At 40.5% G+C, this 20763-nt stretch overlaps 1 protein-coding gene across 2 annotated transcripts in view; it reads left to right on the plus strand.

The window, feature by feature from the left end:
- Positions 1-20763, plus strand: part of LOC148021331 (Peptidase M28 family protein) — a 52811-nt gene that overhangs the window by 7495 nt on the left and 24553 nt on the right. For both annotated transcript variants that reach the window (XM_087699207.1, XM_087699206.1), the window contains exons 5-6: positions 1568-1720; positions 1901-1972. In XM_087699207.1, the coding sequence (XP_087555333.1) occupies positions 1568-1720; positions 1901-1972 (225 nt within the window). The remainder of the gene's footprint in view (positions 1-1567; positions 1721-1900; positions 1973-20763) is intronic.

Consider the following 20763-nt stretch of genomic DNA (forward strand, 5'->3'; position numbering starts at 1 on the left):
TTTAGCAGAGTTGGGACTATTATGGCATGCCCACTATTGTCACCTCAATTTTGACTCTCTTCAATTGGCTAGCTGCAAGGGTTTGGTGCAGGGGTTACTGGATTTCTCTTTGCAGTTTCTATCAGTTCGCTTTAGTTGTCTTGGGGCAAACAACATAAAGAGCTTTTTTCCCAGACACGCTTTCCACCGGGCTACTACCCCCTTAGAGCTTGTCCACATGGATTTGTGTGACCCCATGTGCACTTGGGCCTTGGGCAAGGCCAAGTATCTAATGATTTCTTGAGGTATGTTTGGGCTTATTTTCTTAATCCCAAATTACATGCATTTTCATCCTTCTACAAGTGGAAGGCTTTGGTGAAGAATCAGTCCACTACAAGGTTGGCGGTGTACGAGCCACTTGGCGGTACCTCCTTTGAGTTGGTCAGATTCTGTGGGCATTCACAAGGAGTTTGCCAATACAGGTGCACCATCAGAGAATGGTGTTGTGGAGTGTCAAAATTCTAGTTAGAAATGGCTAGGTCCATGGGTTGAGTCTATTACCACCATGCTCTGTATCTTTGTTCATTCCCCCTACAGTTGCAGTGCTTAAGCCTTAAGTAGACTCCACATGAGGCCTATTTTAAGCAAAGCCCTCCCTTGCTCATTTCGGGGTATTTGGATGTATGCCTGTGTACATGTGCCAAAGGAGAAGAGGGGAAGTCCAAGAGGCGAGCTTTGACACTGTCTCAGTCAGCGAGTCTTGTTCTTGTGCTAGTTGCCTTCATCACAGGGTCTTCAGGTGGAGACTAGGATTTCTTTACCTTGTTCATGGCAGTGTCTGTCCCTTCAAGCAGCCCTCTTGGCCCTCATCTACAGCAGGCGACTTCTCTTTTGCTGTTCATGTCACATGTCCTGCATGACCAGACACTGTCTGTTGCCAAGTGGACAGTTCTGGGCCACTTTAGTGGGCAGCAGGGCACTTTTGTGGACAGCATGTAGGGTAGTCACTTATTGATCCACACGGCACTTATGTTGACCAGTTGGCAGTGTTTATTGCTTTTTGTTGCAGTGGTTGGACGTTTTAGTATGGGTCAGTTCCTCCTGCATCCCCTATTTATGGGGCACTTGTCACTTTCCTGCACATTGTGATCAGTTCAGTCCTCTCTTCCTGGTGTTGCAGTCATTTCTCCAGCAATCATTGTTTCTCTCTCCCTCCCTAGTCAGATTTCTCTGTCTCCTGTTTTTCAGAGTTTGGTGCCCTCACTAATGTCCCTAGGCACATGTGTAGGGGCTGTTGTATCAGCATTCTTTACTGCTCATTTCAGTTAGATTTGGGTTTTGTTTCCTTCATCATCTTCTGTGTTTTGCTCTCTCTGCCTTCCTTTAGTTAGTTGAAGTTACGTTCAGAAATTTGAGTTTGGGTATGCTTCAACTTTTGAACATTGCATCAATTGAGATGCTTTTATGATATAACTTCTCAAACATGTCTTACAACCTGCAAATGTTCATCTCAGGAGACCTTTGTTTGCTCTCTGATGTGAGCATATCTTTAACTCTATATACAATACATTTTGCTGGGTTTTGGCAGATTGGGTCAACTGAGTGGGTTGAACAGAATGAAGATTTACTGGCTGTTCGAGCTGTGGCATACCTGAATGTTGATTGTGCAGTAGCTGGACCAGGGTTCTTTGCAGCTGGTACACCACAGATAGATCTGCTGCTGAAAGAGGTCACGAAACAGGTTAGAAGCACCACTCCATCCTCAGTACTTCCAGATGTGGTACTGTGGAGTTGCCTGCTCAATGCTTATTGAAAAAGAGAATTTTTGGTTAGCTGAGTAGTTGTTTTAATAGAGGTTCACTGCATCTTATCAGTTATTCAAGAGGCGTTCAGTAGTCTATGGGTCTTCATTGTGTTCCAGGTGAAGGATCCAGACTCACATGACATGTCAGTTTATGATACTTGGATAACCTCAAGTGAGGACTCGCGTTTGGTAAGTTCACTACTTTGTTCTTCTTACCTAAAGTTGCATAGCTTTGCCTGGGTTTATTTGTGGGTCTAAAAGAAGAGGAAAGGAAGCAAATTCGTGAAAGGTGTTTCAAGTTTTATGAACTGCTAAATGCTAGGACTGTGAAATATTGGATTTCAGATGTTCTATAAGGAGAATTAGCATTGGGTCTGTTCCTTTGTAGCATAGAAACATGGGACGGGTGATCGGAGCATGGATGGAGCTGGGGATGGGGGATGAACAAAATCTAGGAACAGCGGGGATGGTGGGTGGGAAGACGTATTAGAAAAATGTTGTTTCTATTTGTTGAAAAGCCTTAAGCTTATTATATCAAAGAACATAAATATAAATACATAAATAACATTTTAAACTTGGGAAACATCATTTCATTGAAATGTGCCCAAATATCATATATTGGGGGATGTTAGGTGAGTATTAAATCCAAAGGTTACCTACTACAAAAGAGTAGGTTTCAAGACTGAGATGCAAGAAATCACTTTGCTGCCAGCAAGCTGCTACAACTGAGAACTTAGAACTCTCAAGCATTATTACCATCACACTCAAGAGGGAGCATTTGTGGGTTACAAAGTGCTAGCTTCATGATCATGAGTGCCACTGAGACTTGTCCTCCTGCTCCATCTCTTCCATTGTATAAAAGAATTGGCTTTTCTAGTCAAATTTTACATGGCATGCATATCTTGTGTTCATTCTCTTTCTCTGCACACCCCCCCCATGTGGAACGGTGGGGATGGTGGGTGGGAAGACATGTTAGAAAAATGTTGTTTCTATTTGTTAAAAAGCCTTAAGCTTATTATATCAAATAACATAAATATAAATTCATAAATAACATTTTAAACTCGGGAAACATCATTTCATTGAAATGTGCCCAAATATCATATAATGGGGGATGTTAGGTGAGTATTAAACCCAAAGGTACAAAAGAGTAGGTTTCAAGTCTTGAGATGCAAGAAATCACTTTGCTGCCAGCAAGCGGCTACAACTGAGAACTTAGAACTCTCAAGCATTATTACCATCACACTTAGAGGGAGCATTTGCAGGTTACAAAGTGCTAGCTTCATGATCATGAGTGCCACTGAGACTTGTCCTCCTGCTCCATCTCCTGTTGTATAAAAGAATCGGCTTTTCTAGTCACAGTTTTACATGGCATGCATATCTTGTGTTCATTCTCTTTCTCTGCACAAAAAGGAAAACAAAAAAAAACACATGTCTATTTCTCTCTTTCTATCTTAGTTGCATTTCCACTTCTGCATGTGCACTCGTGTGGTATTAGAGGCAAGTGCGCTTCTGTGATAGATAACTGCTGCATGCTTTTTTAGTGGCTGCTGTGCCCTCTTCTCCCCAGCTGTCCCTATAGGCCTGTTTATGACTATCTTCACATGGAGGCATAAGGAGTTCTGACACGCAAGTCTGTCATGTGTTTTGATGGAGGAAGCAGCTCTTTCTAGAGCATGCATTTCCTTTCCATTCTGTTTTAGGTATGTTCACACTGGCTGGGTTTTGTTTCCGGCCTTGCATTATTTGTTCACTGAAACTGGAGGGTGTACTAATGTTTTTTGTGGCAATCAGCTCATACTAAGCTGATTGCATTTCTTTCATTATTGTATGTAGTTGACCAGATTTTTGGCACTCCTACACAGCAGTCAGCCAATTTATTTGCTGATTGGCTATTTCTAGCCTGCCTCGGCTGGCTGGTCATTCAGCTTTGCAGGTTACAACACTCTTTTGACGTACAGGGGTACTCCTCTGTCTTCCAGTGCTGTCTTCACTCATTCCCTTCATCTTATTACTACCTTTATCTCCATCTCTATCTCTTTCATCTATTCCATTTATATCTCCACCTTCATTCACTCCTATGTTAGGTATGCAAAAGTACACTTCTCCATCTTTTGAGTATACTTCCTCTTTTTAGAAACATGTAGGCGATTCTCATGAAGAAGGTACCATGGAAACACGTTATTGGTTCATAGTCCTGAAGAAGATAGATTTTTGTTTTGAAACACAAAGAAAGGTGACGAGTACAAAAGATTAACTCAAACACACGTAAGTTCTCTCTCCTCTTTTCCTTCAGTTTTTCCTTCTCAAAGGCATTTTGAAGTAGGTGAACTGTCTTTATTATCATTCAATGCATTTAATGACAAAAGGAACCAAAACTATTTCCAACAACTACATCAACCAATCCATTTAATCTCCCACCCATCCCACCCTCTACTTTCGATACACCTTCCTTTCCAGCTCCATTAAGTGCAGCTTATATGTCATCACACATTACATTGAGGGGTCCTTCACCCTTAGGCACGGCTTTCAGATCCTCATCTTTTCCTCAGATGGGTGGTGTACCCATGATGGAGGCTGATCCTCCCTTCTCAATACTTTCGGGTTTGTCACGGCCTAGGAATGCCACCTAGCCATTCTCGAGTGTGGATCAGTTGGTTCCACACTTTGCTACCATGGATTACTTAGTGGAACTTTTGGTCATTTTGTTGTGTGCTAGCTGACATTTGGACAAGGTTCACATGTCTCGATGTCTCCATCTCCATCGGCACCCTATGGAAACATTCATGTTTCAGTGAATCCGCATCAATTGGTACCCATTGGATACTTCTAGCGTATTTTTGCTGACCCATCTTCTCCTCTTCCTCCTACTTATTCTCCCCCACCACCTCCTTTTAATATGTCTTATCCATCTTATTGCACCTATTAGACACCTCATGGTTGTTTTTCCTCATGAGCCGAACGTGCCTTTACTGACAAGGCTCATTTTAATAGGTCGAACTTCACTACTTGGTCTAATCTAATGAGACATATTCTTGACTTCTAGAACCTATGGGATATTGTGCAAGGGTTGGAACCCTAAACCCAACCCCACACTTGTTCCATATGAGGTTATCTGCTTGTGGAAGGCTAGGAATGTCTTCACTATTGTTGACTCGATTTAGAGCTTATTGCGTGAGTTTCATTCTCAACTTCAGCATTTTTATTTAGTGTCTGAGCGTTGGGCACACTTGACTGACTACTATGTAGCTTGAGATAGGACCCCTCACATAAATGTGGACCATGAGCTTCAAAACTTTAAAATTGCTGATTGGGATGACTTGAACAAATTGACTGAGTATTGGTGACTTCTGGCAAAGTTCTCTACTATAGGGGTTTCTAAGTCCTTGGATAATCAAGTTACTTTGTTCCTTACTAAGTTACTGTGAAAATACTTCCATTTTGTATAGTAGGTGATCTCATAAGCTACCATGTCCACATTTTATGAATTTAAGTATTAGCGATTGCGTTATGCTCGACTATTTTGTAAGTTTCATAGTATGAGCCTTTAGAGGGGACTCTTATTACTTCTCAAAAGAGACTTTCTCAAAAGAGGCAACAAGGGAAGGGTAAACAAAATCCAACCAAAATCAAAAGCCAAATCAATATCAAAACCTAGCTAGTGAGACCCAAGGGATAACTTGGTTTTCTCTTAGACCTAGGTGGGAGAATATATCTAAAAAGAATAGGTATTATCAGTATTGTCAAAAGGTTGGCCGCTCTAACGATGATTGTCAAAGGCAAGAGACACAACACCTAAATTCAAGACTCAGACTCAGGCAATCTCCAATGATTGTCAAAGGCAAGAGACACAACACCTAAATTCAAGACTCAGACTCAGGCAATCTCCAATAGGGGAGGTAGGGTGGTGCCAACCCTTACTAGGAGCAATGGCCAGGCCAGCAGATGTCATGAGGACATGTATTTTTGAAACCTCACTTAACATGTGGATTAATTTTTAATCACATGGTTAAGTAAATGTTGCATATGTGAGGTGTAACTGGGGTTAGAGTAAATTTATGAGCTCGAGACCCAAGGAAATCACAAGATGTCAAAATCAAAAGTTGCTATAAGTTGTGCCGCACAGGTCATTCATTTGGCCATAAGTGTCAATTAGTGACACTAGGGAAGTGGCGTTTAATGGTACCTAATGTCAATCTGATGGTCAAAGATAGCGCAGAGACACTTGGGAATGGAAATTGCTTAGCTAATTTAATTATTGGTTAGTTAAATTAATTTTCAAGCCAACGAAATAATTATTAAATAAATTTTCAGTATTTAAAGATTAAAAATTAATATTTAATTATGGATAATATTGGAAAAACCATTTGGGAAGGTTGCCACTTGTCAAAATTCCCATGCAAGTTTGAAAAACGTCTTTAGAGACTGGAGAGAGGTATTTTTAGTGTATTCAGCTTGCAAGAGAGAGGGAGGAGATGTTGCTGGTTTGATTTGCAGCCATTGGAGGACTTTCTAAGGCAATTAGGGGCAGGAGAAGACCAATCGGCAATAGGTGACAGCATCTACAAGCTGTTGAGACAGAGCAATATTAGTAAATGACTGATTTACTTGAGTTCTTTACATCTACAAGCTGTTGAGATAGGATAGTAGCAGTAAATGATAGATTTTCTTTAGTCCTTCGCGAAGAAAGTCTGAAATTTCCCTCTCCTTAGCATTCTCTCTCATCTCCTAGCCTTTCTACAGCCTTGCTGCAAAGATTACAGCATTGAGATTACCAGAGGCTGAGAAATTTCAGATTTCTCTACTGTAAACCCTAATCTGCAGCAGAAATTAGGGTTTAGCAGTAGCCTCGAGAAGCATGCCAGAAATTGGAAGCTCCAAGACTTGGATTCAACAAGGATGAAGTTGTTTCTAGCCTATCCAAGTGGAGGGACCAACAAATCATTGAATTTGGGGCATTTTCCATCTCCATCAAAGTGGGTGAAGGCCAATTGATTGCCCGAATTAAGGGGCAAATCAGATTGAAGACTTGCTGGTCATTTTGGACAGCAAGGAGAGTTGGAATAGTGAAAGGGATTGGGAGAATTCCATTGTATATCTTCTTCTTATTTAATGAAGGTTATGTTCTTACTATAGGAAGTATGTAAGTGGGTTTGCTGAAATTGCATCTCCATTGCATGCCTTGCAGAAGAAGGATGTGCCATTTAGATGGATAGCAGTGGAAATTTCAGCGTTTGAAAAGTTGAAGGAAAGATGATTTTAGATCTTGTGCTTATATTGCCCAATCTAAGGAAGTCATTTATAGTTCAATGTGATGCATGTGGTCATAACATTGGGATTATTCTTATGTAGGATGGCTGAGTTTTGGCTTATGAGAACGGAATTCTCCACAATGCAGAAAAGAATTTGTAGGTCTATGAGAAGGAGCTCTTGGTTGTAATTTATGCACTGTCTACATGGAAACATTATTTGTTGGGGGACTGATTTTACAGTGCAGATAGACCATCAAACTTTGAGGTACTTTCTGACGTAGATAAAGTTGTCAGAGAAGCATATGAGATGGGTCTCATATGGGTAAATTTTCTCTCTATGTTTCATTTTCAGATTGTATATATTGATGGTAAAAAGAATGTTGTGGTTGATGCATTGTCATGTAAGCCACAAATTTCAGATGTCAGCATGGGTTATTACACCGAGTTGGATGCCATGAAAGAGAATATGTTGTTGATTTGGACTTTGCTAATGTTTATGATCAGCTTTGCAATGGCTAAAGGCATGAATACTTTGTGCTAAGAGATGGATTTTTGATGATGCATGGACGATTGTGTGTCACAAAGCAATTAAGGCCTAGATTTATCATGGAAAGTCATCCTCTCTGTATGTAGGACACAGAGGTATCGATGCCATGGTCAAGGTAGTGGAGCATTTCTTTTATTGGCTAGCTTTGAGACATGGTGTATAATAGTTTGTTAAGACATGCATTGTATGCCAGAAGGTAAAGCATGATAAGCAAAAGATACCAGGTTTGTTGCAGCTCTTGCCTATTTCAGATAGGCCTTGGCAGAGTATTGCAATGGACTTTATTTTTAGCTTCTTGAGACACCTATAGGGAATGATGGGATATGGACTATCATTTGCAGGTTTAGCAAACAAGGCCTCTCATTTCAGTGAGGAAGAAAATAAAGGCTGATCATATGGCATGATTGTTTTTGTAGCACATCTTTAAGTATCATGGTATGCTAGAGTCGATCATTAGTGATCTAGACCCCCGGATTACGGGTTTATTTTGGAAGGGGTTGTTTGAGAATATAGGTACTACGCTGAAATTCTCATCCTTCCATTTGCAGACAGATGGTCAGTCTGAGGAAGCAAATTCCATAGCGTTAGATATTTTGAGGTGCTATGTTTTAGACCACAAGTTATAGTGGGAGCAGTATTTGCCCTTGGTTGAGTTTGATTACAACAACTCAACGTATAGTTCTACGGGAAAAGCTCCATTTGAGGTGGTTGAGGGTGGCAAGAAGATACCACCTATTTTGCAAACTAAGGATAAGATCTTTGAGGCTGATCGTTATGTGGAAAACTTGGATGTAGCCTATGCAAAGATAAAATATGAACTTTAGAGATTGCAAGAAAAGCAAAAGAGGGAAGCTGATCGCCACAGATGTGCTTTGCAGTTTACAAAGGGTGATTATGTATTGCTGCGTTTTGAAAAGACAAGGCTGAAAAAGATGAAAGGAAGAAAAAGATTGTATCCAAAGTTGAGTATGAGATACTATGGGCCCTTCTAGGTGTTGGAGAAGATCAACAATGTGGCATATCGGCTAAAATTACCTCCACATTGGTGGATACACAATGCCTTTCATGTCAGTTTGTTGGGGTCTTTTCATGGTGATATGTCAGAGGATATGTCTGCTGAAATTCAGCCTGAGGTTGAGGAGCTAGCTGAGATTTTGGTACCCGAGTAGATTTTGGAACATAAGAAAAAAAAAGTCAGATGTAAAGTTTTCAAGAGATACTTGGTGAGATTTCAGAATTATTCACCAATGGATGCCAAATGGATGGAAGAGGATGACTTGGCAGACCATCCTCAGTTGAGGTAGCTTTACCTAGATGCCTTTCAGTTAGAGCGGACTTTAGTTTGGGCTTTGTCAGGTTAGCAGAGCAAGGGTCTAGAGTATTGTGTGATGCTCAAGGGGGAGGTAGCACTTCCACTCCTTCAGTTATGGATAGCTCTCGTATGTAGTGGATCTCAGATATATTTAGCATGCATCCAAGGTATTACGCTGACAGTATATTTGCCATGAGGTCACTACTTAGTGTACTAGTCATTGTGAGATGTATGCATATGAGTGTGAGTTTCACCCGGGCATTGGAACTATACTTTTGTATCAGCTTATGATCAATTCAGCATGAATTTTGCTTCAATTTTGAGACAAATTTTGATCAGTTTCAGCTCAGTTTTTGATCAGCTTGAGAACTATTTATGGTCACTTTTGGGATTAGTATCGCATTAGTTTTTGTATTGATTGCTGGTTAGTTTTTGCAATGAGTTTGCGATCAATTAGGGGTCACATTTGCAGCAATTTGTGATCAGTTCTCAGATCAACAAATGATCAATTTATGATTAGATTATGCTTAGTTTTCTATGGTTTACATTTGGTTTCATGGACAATAGCATATGTTATGATGCGATTGATGTTTTAGCCATGGTTTAGACTTGGTTATGCTATGCTATGGTTTGGTTTTGTCAGATGAGTTGAGCTCATGAAAAATAGACGTATCACATGATAATTTGGCAATGTTTTTGAGATTCTTTGTGAGTCTTATGTTATGTTATGATTATTTGGTAATTTTCAGCATGTGCTGGGCATATGGAATGGTTGAGCAACAATGCGCAATATTGTGTTAACTATGATGCCTTGTGAAAATTCCAATCCACTATTTTGCTTTTGATGCATTTGGCAGTGCAATCAAGGAAGATTGCAAGGATTTTAAGGGGGAGGGCTGTCATGAGGATATGTATTTTCGAAACCTCACTTAACATGTGGATTAATTTTTAATCACATGGTTAAGTAAATGTTGCGCATGTGAGGTGTAACTGGGGTTAGAGTAAATTTACGAGCCCGGGACCCGAGGAAATTACGGGATATCAAAGGCAACAAAAGTTACTATAAGTTATGCCGCACAGGTACTTGGTGGTATCTAGTGCCAGTTGTTGGCCTAGGTCATTCATTTGACCATAAGTGTCAGTTGGTGACACTAGGGAAGTGGCGTTCAATGGTACCTAACGCCAATCTGATGGTCAAAGATGGCGTAGAGACACTCAAGAATGAAAGGTGCCTAGCGAATTTAATTATTGATCAGTCAAATTATTTTTCGAGGCACCAAAATAATTATTAGATTAATTTTCAGTATTTAAAGACTGAAAATTAATATTTAATTATGGATAATGTTAAAAAAACCATTTGGGTTTGATGCCACTTGTCAAAAATGCCTATGCAAGATTGAAAAACGTCTTTAGAGACTAGAGAGAGGCATTTTTAGTGTATTCAACCTGCAAGAGAGAGGAAGGAGATGTTGCTGGTTTGATTTGCAGCCATTGGAGAATCTTCTGAGGCAGCCAGGGGCAGGAGAAGACCAATCAGCAGTAGGTGACAGCATCTACAGGCTGTTGAGACAGGGCAACATTAGTAAATGACTGATTTTCTTGACTGATTTTCTTGAGTTCTTTACATCTACAAGCTGTTGAGATAGGGCAGTAGTAGTAAATGATAGATTTTCTTTAGCCCTTCGCAAAGAAAGTCTGAATTTTCTCTCTCCTTAGCATTCTCTCTCATCTCCTAAGCCTTTCTACAGCCTTGCTGCGAAGATTACAGCATTGAGATTACTAGAGGCTGAGAAATTTCAGATTTCTCTATTGTAAATCCTAATCTGTAGCAGAAATTAGGGTTTAGCAGTAGCCTCGAGAAGCGTGCCAGAAATTGGAAGCTCCAAGACTTGGATTCAACAAGACTGAAGCTGTTTCTAGCATATTCAAGTGGAGGAACCAGCAAATCATTGAATTTGGGGCATTTTCCATCTCCATCAAAGTGGGTGAAGGCCAATTGATTGCCCGAATCAAGGGGCAAATCAGATTGAAGACTTACTGGTCATTTTGGACAGCAAGGGGAGTTGGAATACTAAAAGGGATTGGGAGAATCCCATTGTACATCAACTTTTTCTTCAATTAAGTTTAAAAAAAACCGAAAGGGGCGCTAGTTTTGGGGCCAATAGGGTGTCCAATGTCCAAGATTATATGGTAAAGTGTGTATTTCAATTTTGTGAATTTGTTAATTGCTGTAAATAGTGCTTAATTAGGTTATTTACCACCCTATTGGAGGAGGAAGGCTAGTTTCACCAAACCCATGTTGCCACCAGTTAGCCGTCACAATCTACATCGTTCTCAATGCCAAAGAGCATGTTAGATTAGTTTGCAGAGACCCACATTGTCTCCATAGAGACATGAGGATGCAAGTCTTATCTATATGTGCAAGTTGCCTCTCGACGAGGTGGCTGCAAAGGTCCACTCGCCACAGTTAAATTTTAAGCTACTCCTTGGATTGTAGATAGTGGATAGTGGAGCTTCCCATCATATGACTCCTATCTCGGACATTTTTATCTCCCAATCACTTGTAGTTGGGATACTCCATGGTAATGAGGGCATAGACCTTGCTACACTAGTAATGTGTACTATGTCGCTTAGGTTGGGTTAACTTGTTATCCTTTTAGTAGCTTTGCCAGTTGAGATGAACATTCCTCTTTAGAGTGATCATAGTGGAGGTCCTTGACTCTTAGATTGGTTTAGTGATTGCTTGCATTGAGCTACAAAACAGTGGCCTGTTTTGCATGATTTAGTTTCTGTTCGAGCCGATAGGCAAGGGTATTGAATTCCACTATTTCCAGGCTTTAGCCATTGCATAGGATTCTACATGCACTGAGCGTCTTTGATATTTTCGCTTAGGACATCTCAGATATGACTCTCTTTATGAGTTGTCTTGTTGACAGATGGTTGAGGGCCTGAAGCTATCTCAATATATTTATAAAGTCTATCAACTCAAGAAATAGTAGTGTATCCCATTCCGTTAGTAGTCCACACATAGAGCTAAGGCGACTCTTAGATTGATTCATGTTGATCTTTGTGGATTGATATCCATTGCTGCCTTGAATGGTAAACTGTGTTTCTTTTTGATGGTGGATAATCATTCTAGATATATGTGGGTCGACCCATTTACCTCTCTGCTTGGGTGCTACTGGTTCATAACTTGACTGGTCATTGTGTAGGATGCATGATGAGTGATAGTGGTGGTGAGTTTATCTCCCATGAGTTTTCAAAGTTTGTATAGGAGCATGGCATCTCTCGCCAACTTACCTTTATCAACTCCCCCTCTTAGAATGGAGTCATAGAGCGAAGGAACCAAACCATCATGAATATGGCATATGCTATGCTGTTCGTAGCATAGCTCCTTGAGTGCCTTTGGGTTAAGGCTATTAATACTTCAATGTACATCCTCAACTGGTGCTTGATTGTGGCTATCCTTGAGAGGACTCCATATGAGGCATTTTTTGGCTCTCGGTCTGTCTTTTTCCACTTTAGAGTCTTTGAGAGATGTGTATACACACACACGCACACCCTTGATGATACGATAGGAAAGCTCACTCCCCAAGTTGATCTTGTGATTTTTATAGGTTACTCTTCTAAAGTGAAGGTCTATCGATTCTCAAACAAACAAGGTGATTGTTAGGAGGTGTAGTTTTTAATGAGAGGAATATTGTGCAGTCTTTTACATTGGATTTTGTGCCTTTTCCTTAGATCATTCCCTCGAGTATAGTGCCTTGTGAGCCAAGGTCAAATGCCCGCTCCTGACCTTCCCACAAATTCTTTAGCTCCTAAGTCCCCTCTGTGAGACCCATTACCTCACTGGTACTAGTAGACCATGTGGGATTCGGGGATCCTTCCATGGGATTGCACTTCGGAGGGTCCTAGAAGGTCTACCCAGCTTGCACCTCAAGCTTCATTTGCATTGCTGTTTACAGCTGATTACATAACGTATTTTGAGATGGATAGTTGGTAGGTGGCTCTTCAGTATTCCCAATGGCAAGAGGCCACGGAGAAGGAGCTTGAGAGAGTTGACCAAAATGAGACTTGGACTTTGGTGGATCGTCTAAGTCACAAGAAAGTTACCAAGACGAAGTGGATTTTTAGGATTAAGGTTGATGGGACTTTAGAAAAATACAAGGCTCGCCTTGTAGTGCAAGGGTTTCGATAAAAGCAAGGCATTGATTATGAAGAGACCTTTGCTCCTACTGCATGGTTGATATCATTCCATTTGTTGGTTGTGCTAGCTGCTCACCATAGTTAGTTGATCTATGAGATGGATGTTGAAAGTGTCTTTTAAATGGTTTTTTGGAGGAGGAAGTCTATGTGGAGCACCCACCTAGATTTTCTGTTGCTTACCAAGACAATAAGATCTTTTGCTTGCGGAAAGCTCTTTATGGAATGAAGTAAGCACCGCGGTCTTGGTTCTAGAGAATGGACGAGTTTCTTTGAACTCACGGATACCATTCTATGCCTTATGACCTGAACTTATATATCCACATTACTTTAGAGGGGGTAGCTAGCTATATTTTGGTGTACGTCGATGATTAACTCATCATTGGCTTAGATTTTGCTGCCATAGTAGAAATTAAGGCCAAGCTTCTGAGATGATAGAGCTCGGTTTGTTGTCTTACCTTTTTGGAATGGAGGTAGTTTGATCTTGAGGACGTATTTTTGTGTTGCAATAGAAGTGTGCTCTTTAGTGTGGTAGATCAATATTGCTAGAATCCAATATAGTCTGTGGCTATGCCTCTTGATCCCATTGTCCACTTATCTAAGAATACCTTGGGTCTGCCCTTTGATGAAGATATCTATAGATTTGTAGTTAGGAAACTTCTTTGATTAATTCATACTAGGCCAGATTTAGTGTACTTAGTTAGTTTGCTTAGCTAGTATTTCATTGCATGTTGGATGTCCAGAGATCTTGACACTTTGTGTTCTCGTGGCGGCTATGTAGGGGAAGGTTGTTGCGTAATGGTGCACATTACAAGGGCTTCCTTAGAGCAGTATGCTCGCTTTGCAATCAATGCATACATCTCTGAATTCCTTGACGTTGCTTGTTTATGCAAGAGGACCGAGAAAGGAGGTCTAGTGAAGATGGGTCTGTAGTATAGGAGGAAAGGGAAGTTTGAAATGATAAGGAACAATGTTGTAAAGAAGTTAGAGGAGAAGTGCGAGGGCAAGAAGTCCGTAGTTAGAGACGATCGGAGGAAAGACAGAGAAGTCTTGAGACAGAGGAGTTTAGAGATAGAGATAGTGAAGTCTGAAGACAATTGCTCTTAAGTCACACATTAAAAGCACACTTTATGTCCGCCAAGATGGGGATAGCCTCTTGATTCTCATTCTTTATGTGGATGACCTGGTGTTGATTGGACCTCCTTAGACATATTTCAGCCTTAAAAGTTGAATTGTAGCATACATTTGATGTGACAAATCTTGGCCACTTGTACGACTATCTTGGTATAGAGTTTATTGTAGTTGAGGGGGGCATTATTTTGCCGCAGTCTAAGTACATTGGGTAGCTTCTTAAGCATTTTGAGATGCAAGACTGCAAGCCGATCTCTACTCCCATTGAGGCAGGCCACATGTTTACACTTGAAGATGCAAGAGAATGATTTGATGCTTCTCTTTATGAAGAGGCTATTGGCTGTTTATTGTATTTGTGTAATACATGGCTGGATATCCAATTTGGGGTCTCTTAGTTGGCATGCTTTATGTAGAGCCCTGGTACTACACATTGGCAAGTAGTTTAATGTGTCTTTCGTTATCTCAAAGGCACTCAGACATTGGGCTTTTTTAATTCTAAAGGCACTATTCTTTGCTTGCATGCATTTATAGACAGTGATTGGACCAATTGTTTTGACATGAGTGTGTTCACAAGTGGTAATTATTTTATACTTGGTGATTCATGCATTTCTTGGTTGAGCAAGAAGTAGTCTACAGTGGCCACATCTATCTATGAAGTTGAATATAGGGTAGCATTTACAACTACATTGAAATGTGTATGGCTCAAATGCCTTTTGGTTGATTCTAGTGTGGGATAGCAGTCATACACTCCTATCTACAATGACAGTTAGAGTGCCATGGCAATTGCGAGGAATCCAAATTTTCATGCTCACAATAAGCACATTGAGGTATATTATCATTATGTCAGAGAGAGGCTCCATGTAGGGGAGATTGACTTGGTTGATATCCCTACACAAGACAACTTGGCAAATGTGTTTACGAAAGCTTTCTCTAGCTTGGATTCTGTCAGTGGGTGTGTTACTTGGTACCCTAGGGATTGTACTTTTATATTCATTCTCACATAGCCGATGTGACCTTCCGACACTCTTTTCTCTTGCTGTTCACTTGTTCAGAGTGAGTGTGCGCGTGTTGCTGAATCTCGCATGCTGTCCACCAATCTTAGAAGGCTGTGTAAGGTTGTGTTTATTGCTGGCTTGCCCATCTATTACTACATTTGGTGTCCAAGAGGAGCTGCCATTAGTTAGTGACCATCATACCGGTTGCCTTTGCAATCCTGAGCTATTGCCTTGCCTTGATTAGTTGTCGTCTTGTTCCATCATCATCAAAATCTTCGTTTTTGCTGTTGGGACTCTCCATCAGCTGCCACATCATCATCCACATTTGTGTTTGCAGTTTTTTACTCTGTTTCTGCCCGTCTGACATTGATCCAGCCGGACATTGTTGCATTTCTTGTTGCCAGATACCTTCGAAGGCTGCCTTATTGTGTTTTGGGATCTATTAGAGTACCACATAGTCTCCATATGATTATCTTTGCCTTGGTCCTTGAGACACAAGAGTTCAAGGTTTGGTTTTCATCACTGCATAGTGTGTTCGCTGCATTGAGTATCATATTCTATTTAGATTCATTCATTTCATTATTCATTGTGCTCATTATCTCTGAGCTACCCTAACCATAAGTGTGTTTTGTTATCAGTTTGTGCGTTGCTATACGATTGTATTTGAGTTTTTGTATCAGGGCATTTCTTTATATGGTATCAAAGCTAGATACACCGTGAAGAAACCTAGGCCCTTGATTTGAAAAGCTATTCTTAGAATGAAGAATAACATAAGGGAAGATGACTTCGAACACAACAACATCACTTTAATCTCCCAAACCGAGTATGCTGAGAAACAAGTAGGAGTGGTTCTCTGAGCTTTCCCCACAAAGTTTCGATATGGGAGGGGAGACATCTGACTACCATGGAGTCCAAAGATCTTATGAGATTACTCGAGCTGAGTATGATCTCATTTTGATAAAACTGTGTTTTGTTATCAGTTTATGCGTTGTTGTACGATTGTATTTGAGTTTTTGTATTAGGGAATTTCTTTATATGGTATCAAAGCTAGATACACCGTGAAGAAACCTAGACCCTTGATTTGAAAAGCTCTTTTTAGAACCAAGAATAACATAAGGGAAGATGACTTTGAACACAACAACATCACTTCAATCTCCCAAATCAAGTATGCTGAGAAACGAGTAGAAGTGGTTCTCTGAGCTTTCCCCACAAAGTTTCGATATGGGAGGAGAGACATCTGACTACCATGGAGTCCAAAGATCTTATGAGATTACTCAAGCTGAGTATGACCTCATTTTGATTTATCGAGCTAAACAAGAGATTTAAGATAAGCCTAAGTTTTTCTCTTTAGATTCGGTGCACCAATCTATTGACCACATAGGAAGGAAGGAATCTCCACCTCCACCTGGAAATTGACTTTAAAACTAGTTTTCCTCTTTGGATAGGGTGGTGATAACTTGATTTAACAGTCCATAAAATTTATGTAAATTGAAAATACACACTTTACTATATAATCTTGGCATTGAATAGGCAGTTAGCCCCAAAATTGGCACCCCTTGCAGTGTTTCTTTATCTTTTATTGCAAAGGATGGAGTATAACTAAGGTTCTTTGACCTCTTCTACTAATCCAAGTGCCTCTTGCTTTCAAAACTAACGAGCAACTCTCCAAACCAGCTTGCCCCTTGGTTTGATTGGGGATTGGTCTTCACTCTGCTTCTTGAAAGACAAATTCAGCCCCAAATGTGATATTGATTGGCTGGCCTCTTGAATCTCAGTTACTAGAATTCAAGTTCTAGGCACTTAGTTATGAGCATGTATCTTGAAGTGGCCATTAAAACCCTAATTTCTACTGTAAATTGAGGTTTAGAGCAGAGATTGACTAAACGCTTTTCCTATGATGGCTTATACTATTGGAAAATGCTGAGATACCTTGAGAGATGGCTGGGGGATGAGAGAAAATGCTGTAGAGAGAGAAATTTCAAAGTTTCAGATTAAGAAATGCTGAAAACGTGTTGCTACCTTGCTCAAACAGTCATGGAAACGGACATCTATAGCTTAGGACCACCAGAAAGACTATTGCCCTTTTTTATATGCTATCATCTGCAGCAGAAGGACCTTGGGCTGCTGTCACTTGCTCTTGGAGGGCTCCAAATTGTTGTAACTTGCTGTAAGATTGATCCATGGTGGCTACAAATCACATGAGTAGCATCTTCGCGCTTTCTAACAACCTCCTTTTCTCTCACAATGGCTAGAATAGACTCTCACTAGCCCCTAAAAACGTTTTTTTCACTTGCATGGGCAAGTTTTGCTATGTGGCAGCCTTCTAATCCTATTTTTCAGCATTATCTAGCTTATTAAATTAATTAATTTAATAATTATTCATGTATTCAATAAATTAATTTCACTAGCCAATAATTAAATTGACTAGGTCAATTTGTTCTCCAAGTATCCCTGAGCAGTTATTAGCCCTTAAGACTTGTATTAATTAATTAATTAATGTTTAGTCTCTAATGTCACCATTGACATTAGTAACCAAAAAATTGATCTAGGCTCAAATCTGACACTGAGTATCACCTAGTATCTGTCAGGTATAACTTATTACAACTTTTGCCTTTGGTACCAATTGATATCTCAGGGTCCTAGGTCCCACATTGTAAAATAATTAACTTCCACCTCATATGTGCGAGTCACATTAGCACATTTGATTAGCTTTTTAATCAAATGCTAAGCAAAGCAATAAAATCTCATTGTTGAGAATTAGTAATCACACTCACTAAATAGCCTGTTTGTATGGAGCTTCAGGGCCAAGGACATGCAGGCTTACCTATCCCATATGCACAATGGTGCCTACTGCAGTTTCCTACTTTCCTATAAAGCGTTGTACTTGTTTCCTTTTCTAAATGCAATGATAGTACTCTTTTCTTTTCAGTGAAGTGTCAATGTCATTGTCCACATACACAAGATTGTGTTTATGAGTCTAAGTCTCAATCTTGGAACCTAATTCACTTGTGTAACAAACAGTGTCTTTGTCTTCTCCATCATGAGTCCACACTTCTCCTTCCATCCACCATAACTCACTGCGATACTCTAGATCCCGCATGTTTCTCAACATGGTATCAGAGCCCAGTCGGGCATGGCTTAGCTTGGCTTAGCTCTCCTCTGCTCTCTCTCAGCTCATGTTAATCTCTGGTCAGCTTAGTTCCATCCCATGACTTCATCTCCCAACTCTACCCTCATTGAAGCTTCCATGGCAGCCATAGCCAGCAGCACCCTGTCAGATTGAGCTGCTTATATCTCATTCCACAGGTCAAATCTCTTGGAGCTTCCTTTTGGAAAAGTATTCCCCAACTCACAAAGCTTCCCTGTATCACATCAATCCATGACATTTGACTATCTGAAGCTTAGCATTGTGAAAATTCCCAGTCACTGCCATAGTCTTCAACTGTGACCTGCAGGACATACCCTCCATGGAGCCTTCATATCTCTCTCTGTAGAGCATATCTTCATAAACTTTCTTCTAGACATATCTTCCTCTACTTAGGGCGCTCCCTCCTGGCACAATAATTGACCACATTGGTGATCTACAGCCCTGGCATTGCAGACATTCGACATCGCTGCCCAAAACTGCGCCGTGCCTGTTCGTTCACTCTGCGCGCGCCATACATGCCACGATCTTGACGAGGAGGATAGGGCTTTTGAAGAGCTTGAAGTAAGCTTCATTTCCATAAAAAAAGTTTTGGAAATGATCAACCATAGCTCCTGAAATCTACAAAAAACCAGGTCCCTATCTGAAACCCTAAACTGTCAGCCATAGCCAAAACCTCTCAAGCTTCTTTTTTTTCTCATTTTTCTCACTCCTGACACTAAATAAAGCTAAAGCCCACTCTAATCCATTGACCCAGCATCAAATCAAGGAGGGAAAGGACCTGAGAAGATTGAAGAACGATTGAACGATCCCGAACAAGAAGAATCAACTCAACATCAACACTGACATAGTGTGTTTTGACACTGTCATTAACTGTGTCTCTTGACACATTGCAATGTGCTCTTCTACTGATAAAATCTCAGAATTCTGGTGTTGATTTGCTGCTGATCTTGCAACCTCAACATGGGAAAAGACTCTCCAAATGCTCGATTCAAAGGAGTTGGGTTCCACACTTGGCAAACCCCCATCAAGCTCATCCTGATGAAGAAGGGTCTTTGGGCCATCACAAATGGTAAAGAGAAAAAACGCCGAGATACGGACCTTGTAGTTACTTGGCAAAAGAATGATGACAAGGCACAATCCATCATCAAACTGGAATTGGACGACAGCTATATCCATCATGTGGATGCCTGTGACACGTCCCATGACACTTGGGATAAATTGGATACCCTATTTGGTGCACAGTCAAAGTCGTCTAAGTATGGTCTATTTAATTGAATTTTTCCGACCTGATATGAAGCCTCATACATCTTTGGCATCCCATCTGAACTACATGGAAAGCCTACTTACTCAACTTGCAGGAATAAAGCTAAAAATGGATGAAGATGTTTGTATTGGTGTCTTGCTAAAAAGTCTGCCTCCTGCCTATGACAATGTATCAACCACTCTAACCAGCATGCTTGATCCTCAACTTGTTGATATTAAAGCCTCTCTGTTAGAAGAAGAAAAGAAACTCAAAAGCAAAGAAGAGCCCAGCACTTCAAAGGATGAACAAATGTTATATGTAAACAACAGATACAAAGGTAAAAAGGAACCGCTCTTCTGTGACTTCTGCAAAAGGACCGGACACACTGAGAAGTTCTATCATGCTAGAAAGAGGTCCCAAAAGGCCTATCTTGGAGCTGTGAAAGAAGAAGAAGACCATGGATCAAAAGATGAAGAAGAAGATGAAGATGAAGACCACCAGGATCGGAAGGACAAGACTCATCAATCCTTCTATTCTCATTACTCTGATAGACTGTTTTAAAAGCCTTGTACTTCCTTGCCCTAATGCTTACTGCCATAAGCTTTGTAAACTCCTCATGTAACTTGGCATTACAGTCCCTGTACACTTTGTGAGGCCCCTGTTATAGCCTCTAGATGTCCATAATGTTTTGGTACCCACACTTAGCCTTTTCTGCGACAGTCTCTGGTGTCTATCATGTTTGTGGTGTGCCCACACTTTGCAGGTGGTTCTCATTACAGCCTCTACACACTTTGTGCCTTTCTAGTTGTGATTGAGGAGGGGTGTTGAGAATCAGCAATCACACTTACTAAGCAGCCTCTTTGTATGGAGCTTCAAGGCCAAGGACATGCAGGCTTACCTATCCCATATGATTGTACTTGCTTCCTTTTCTAAATGCAATGATAGTATTCTTTTCTTTTCAGTGAAGTGTCAATGTCATTGTCCACATATACAAGATTGTGTTTATGAGTCCAAGTCTCAATCTTGGAACCTAATTCACTTGTGTAACAAACAGTGTCTTTGTCTTCTCCATCATGAGTCCACACTTCTCCTTCCATCCACCATAACTCATTGCCATGCTCTAGATCCCGCATGTTTCTCAACATGTCCTTG

The sequence above is a fragment of the Lygodium microphyllum genome, chromosome 18, assembly GCF_053477565.2.
Source record: "Lygodium microphyllum isolate KBCC chromosome 18, Lygodium_microphyllum_v1.1.10, whole genome shotgun sequence".
In the NCBI taxonomy this organism is placed as follows: Eukaryota; Viridiplantae; Streptophyta; class Polypodiopsida; order Schizaeales; family Lygodiaceae; genus Lygodium; species Lygodium microphyllum.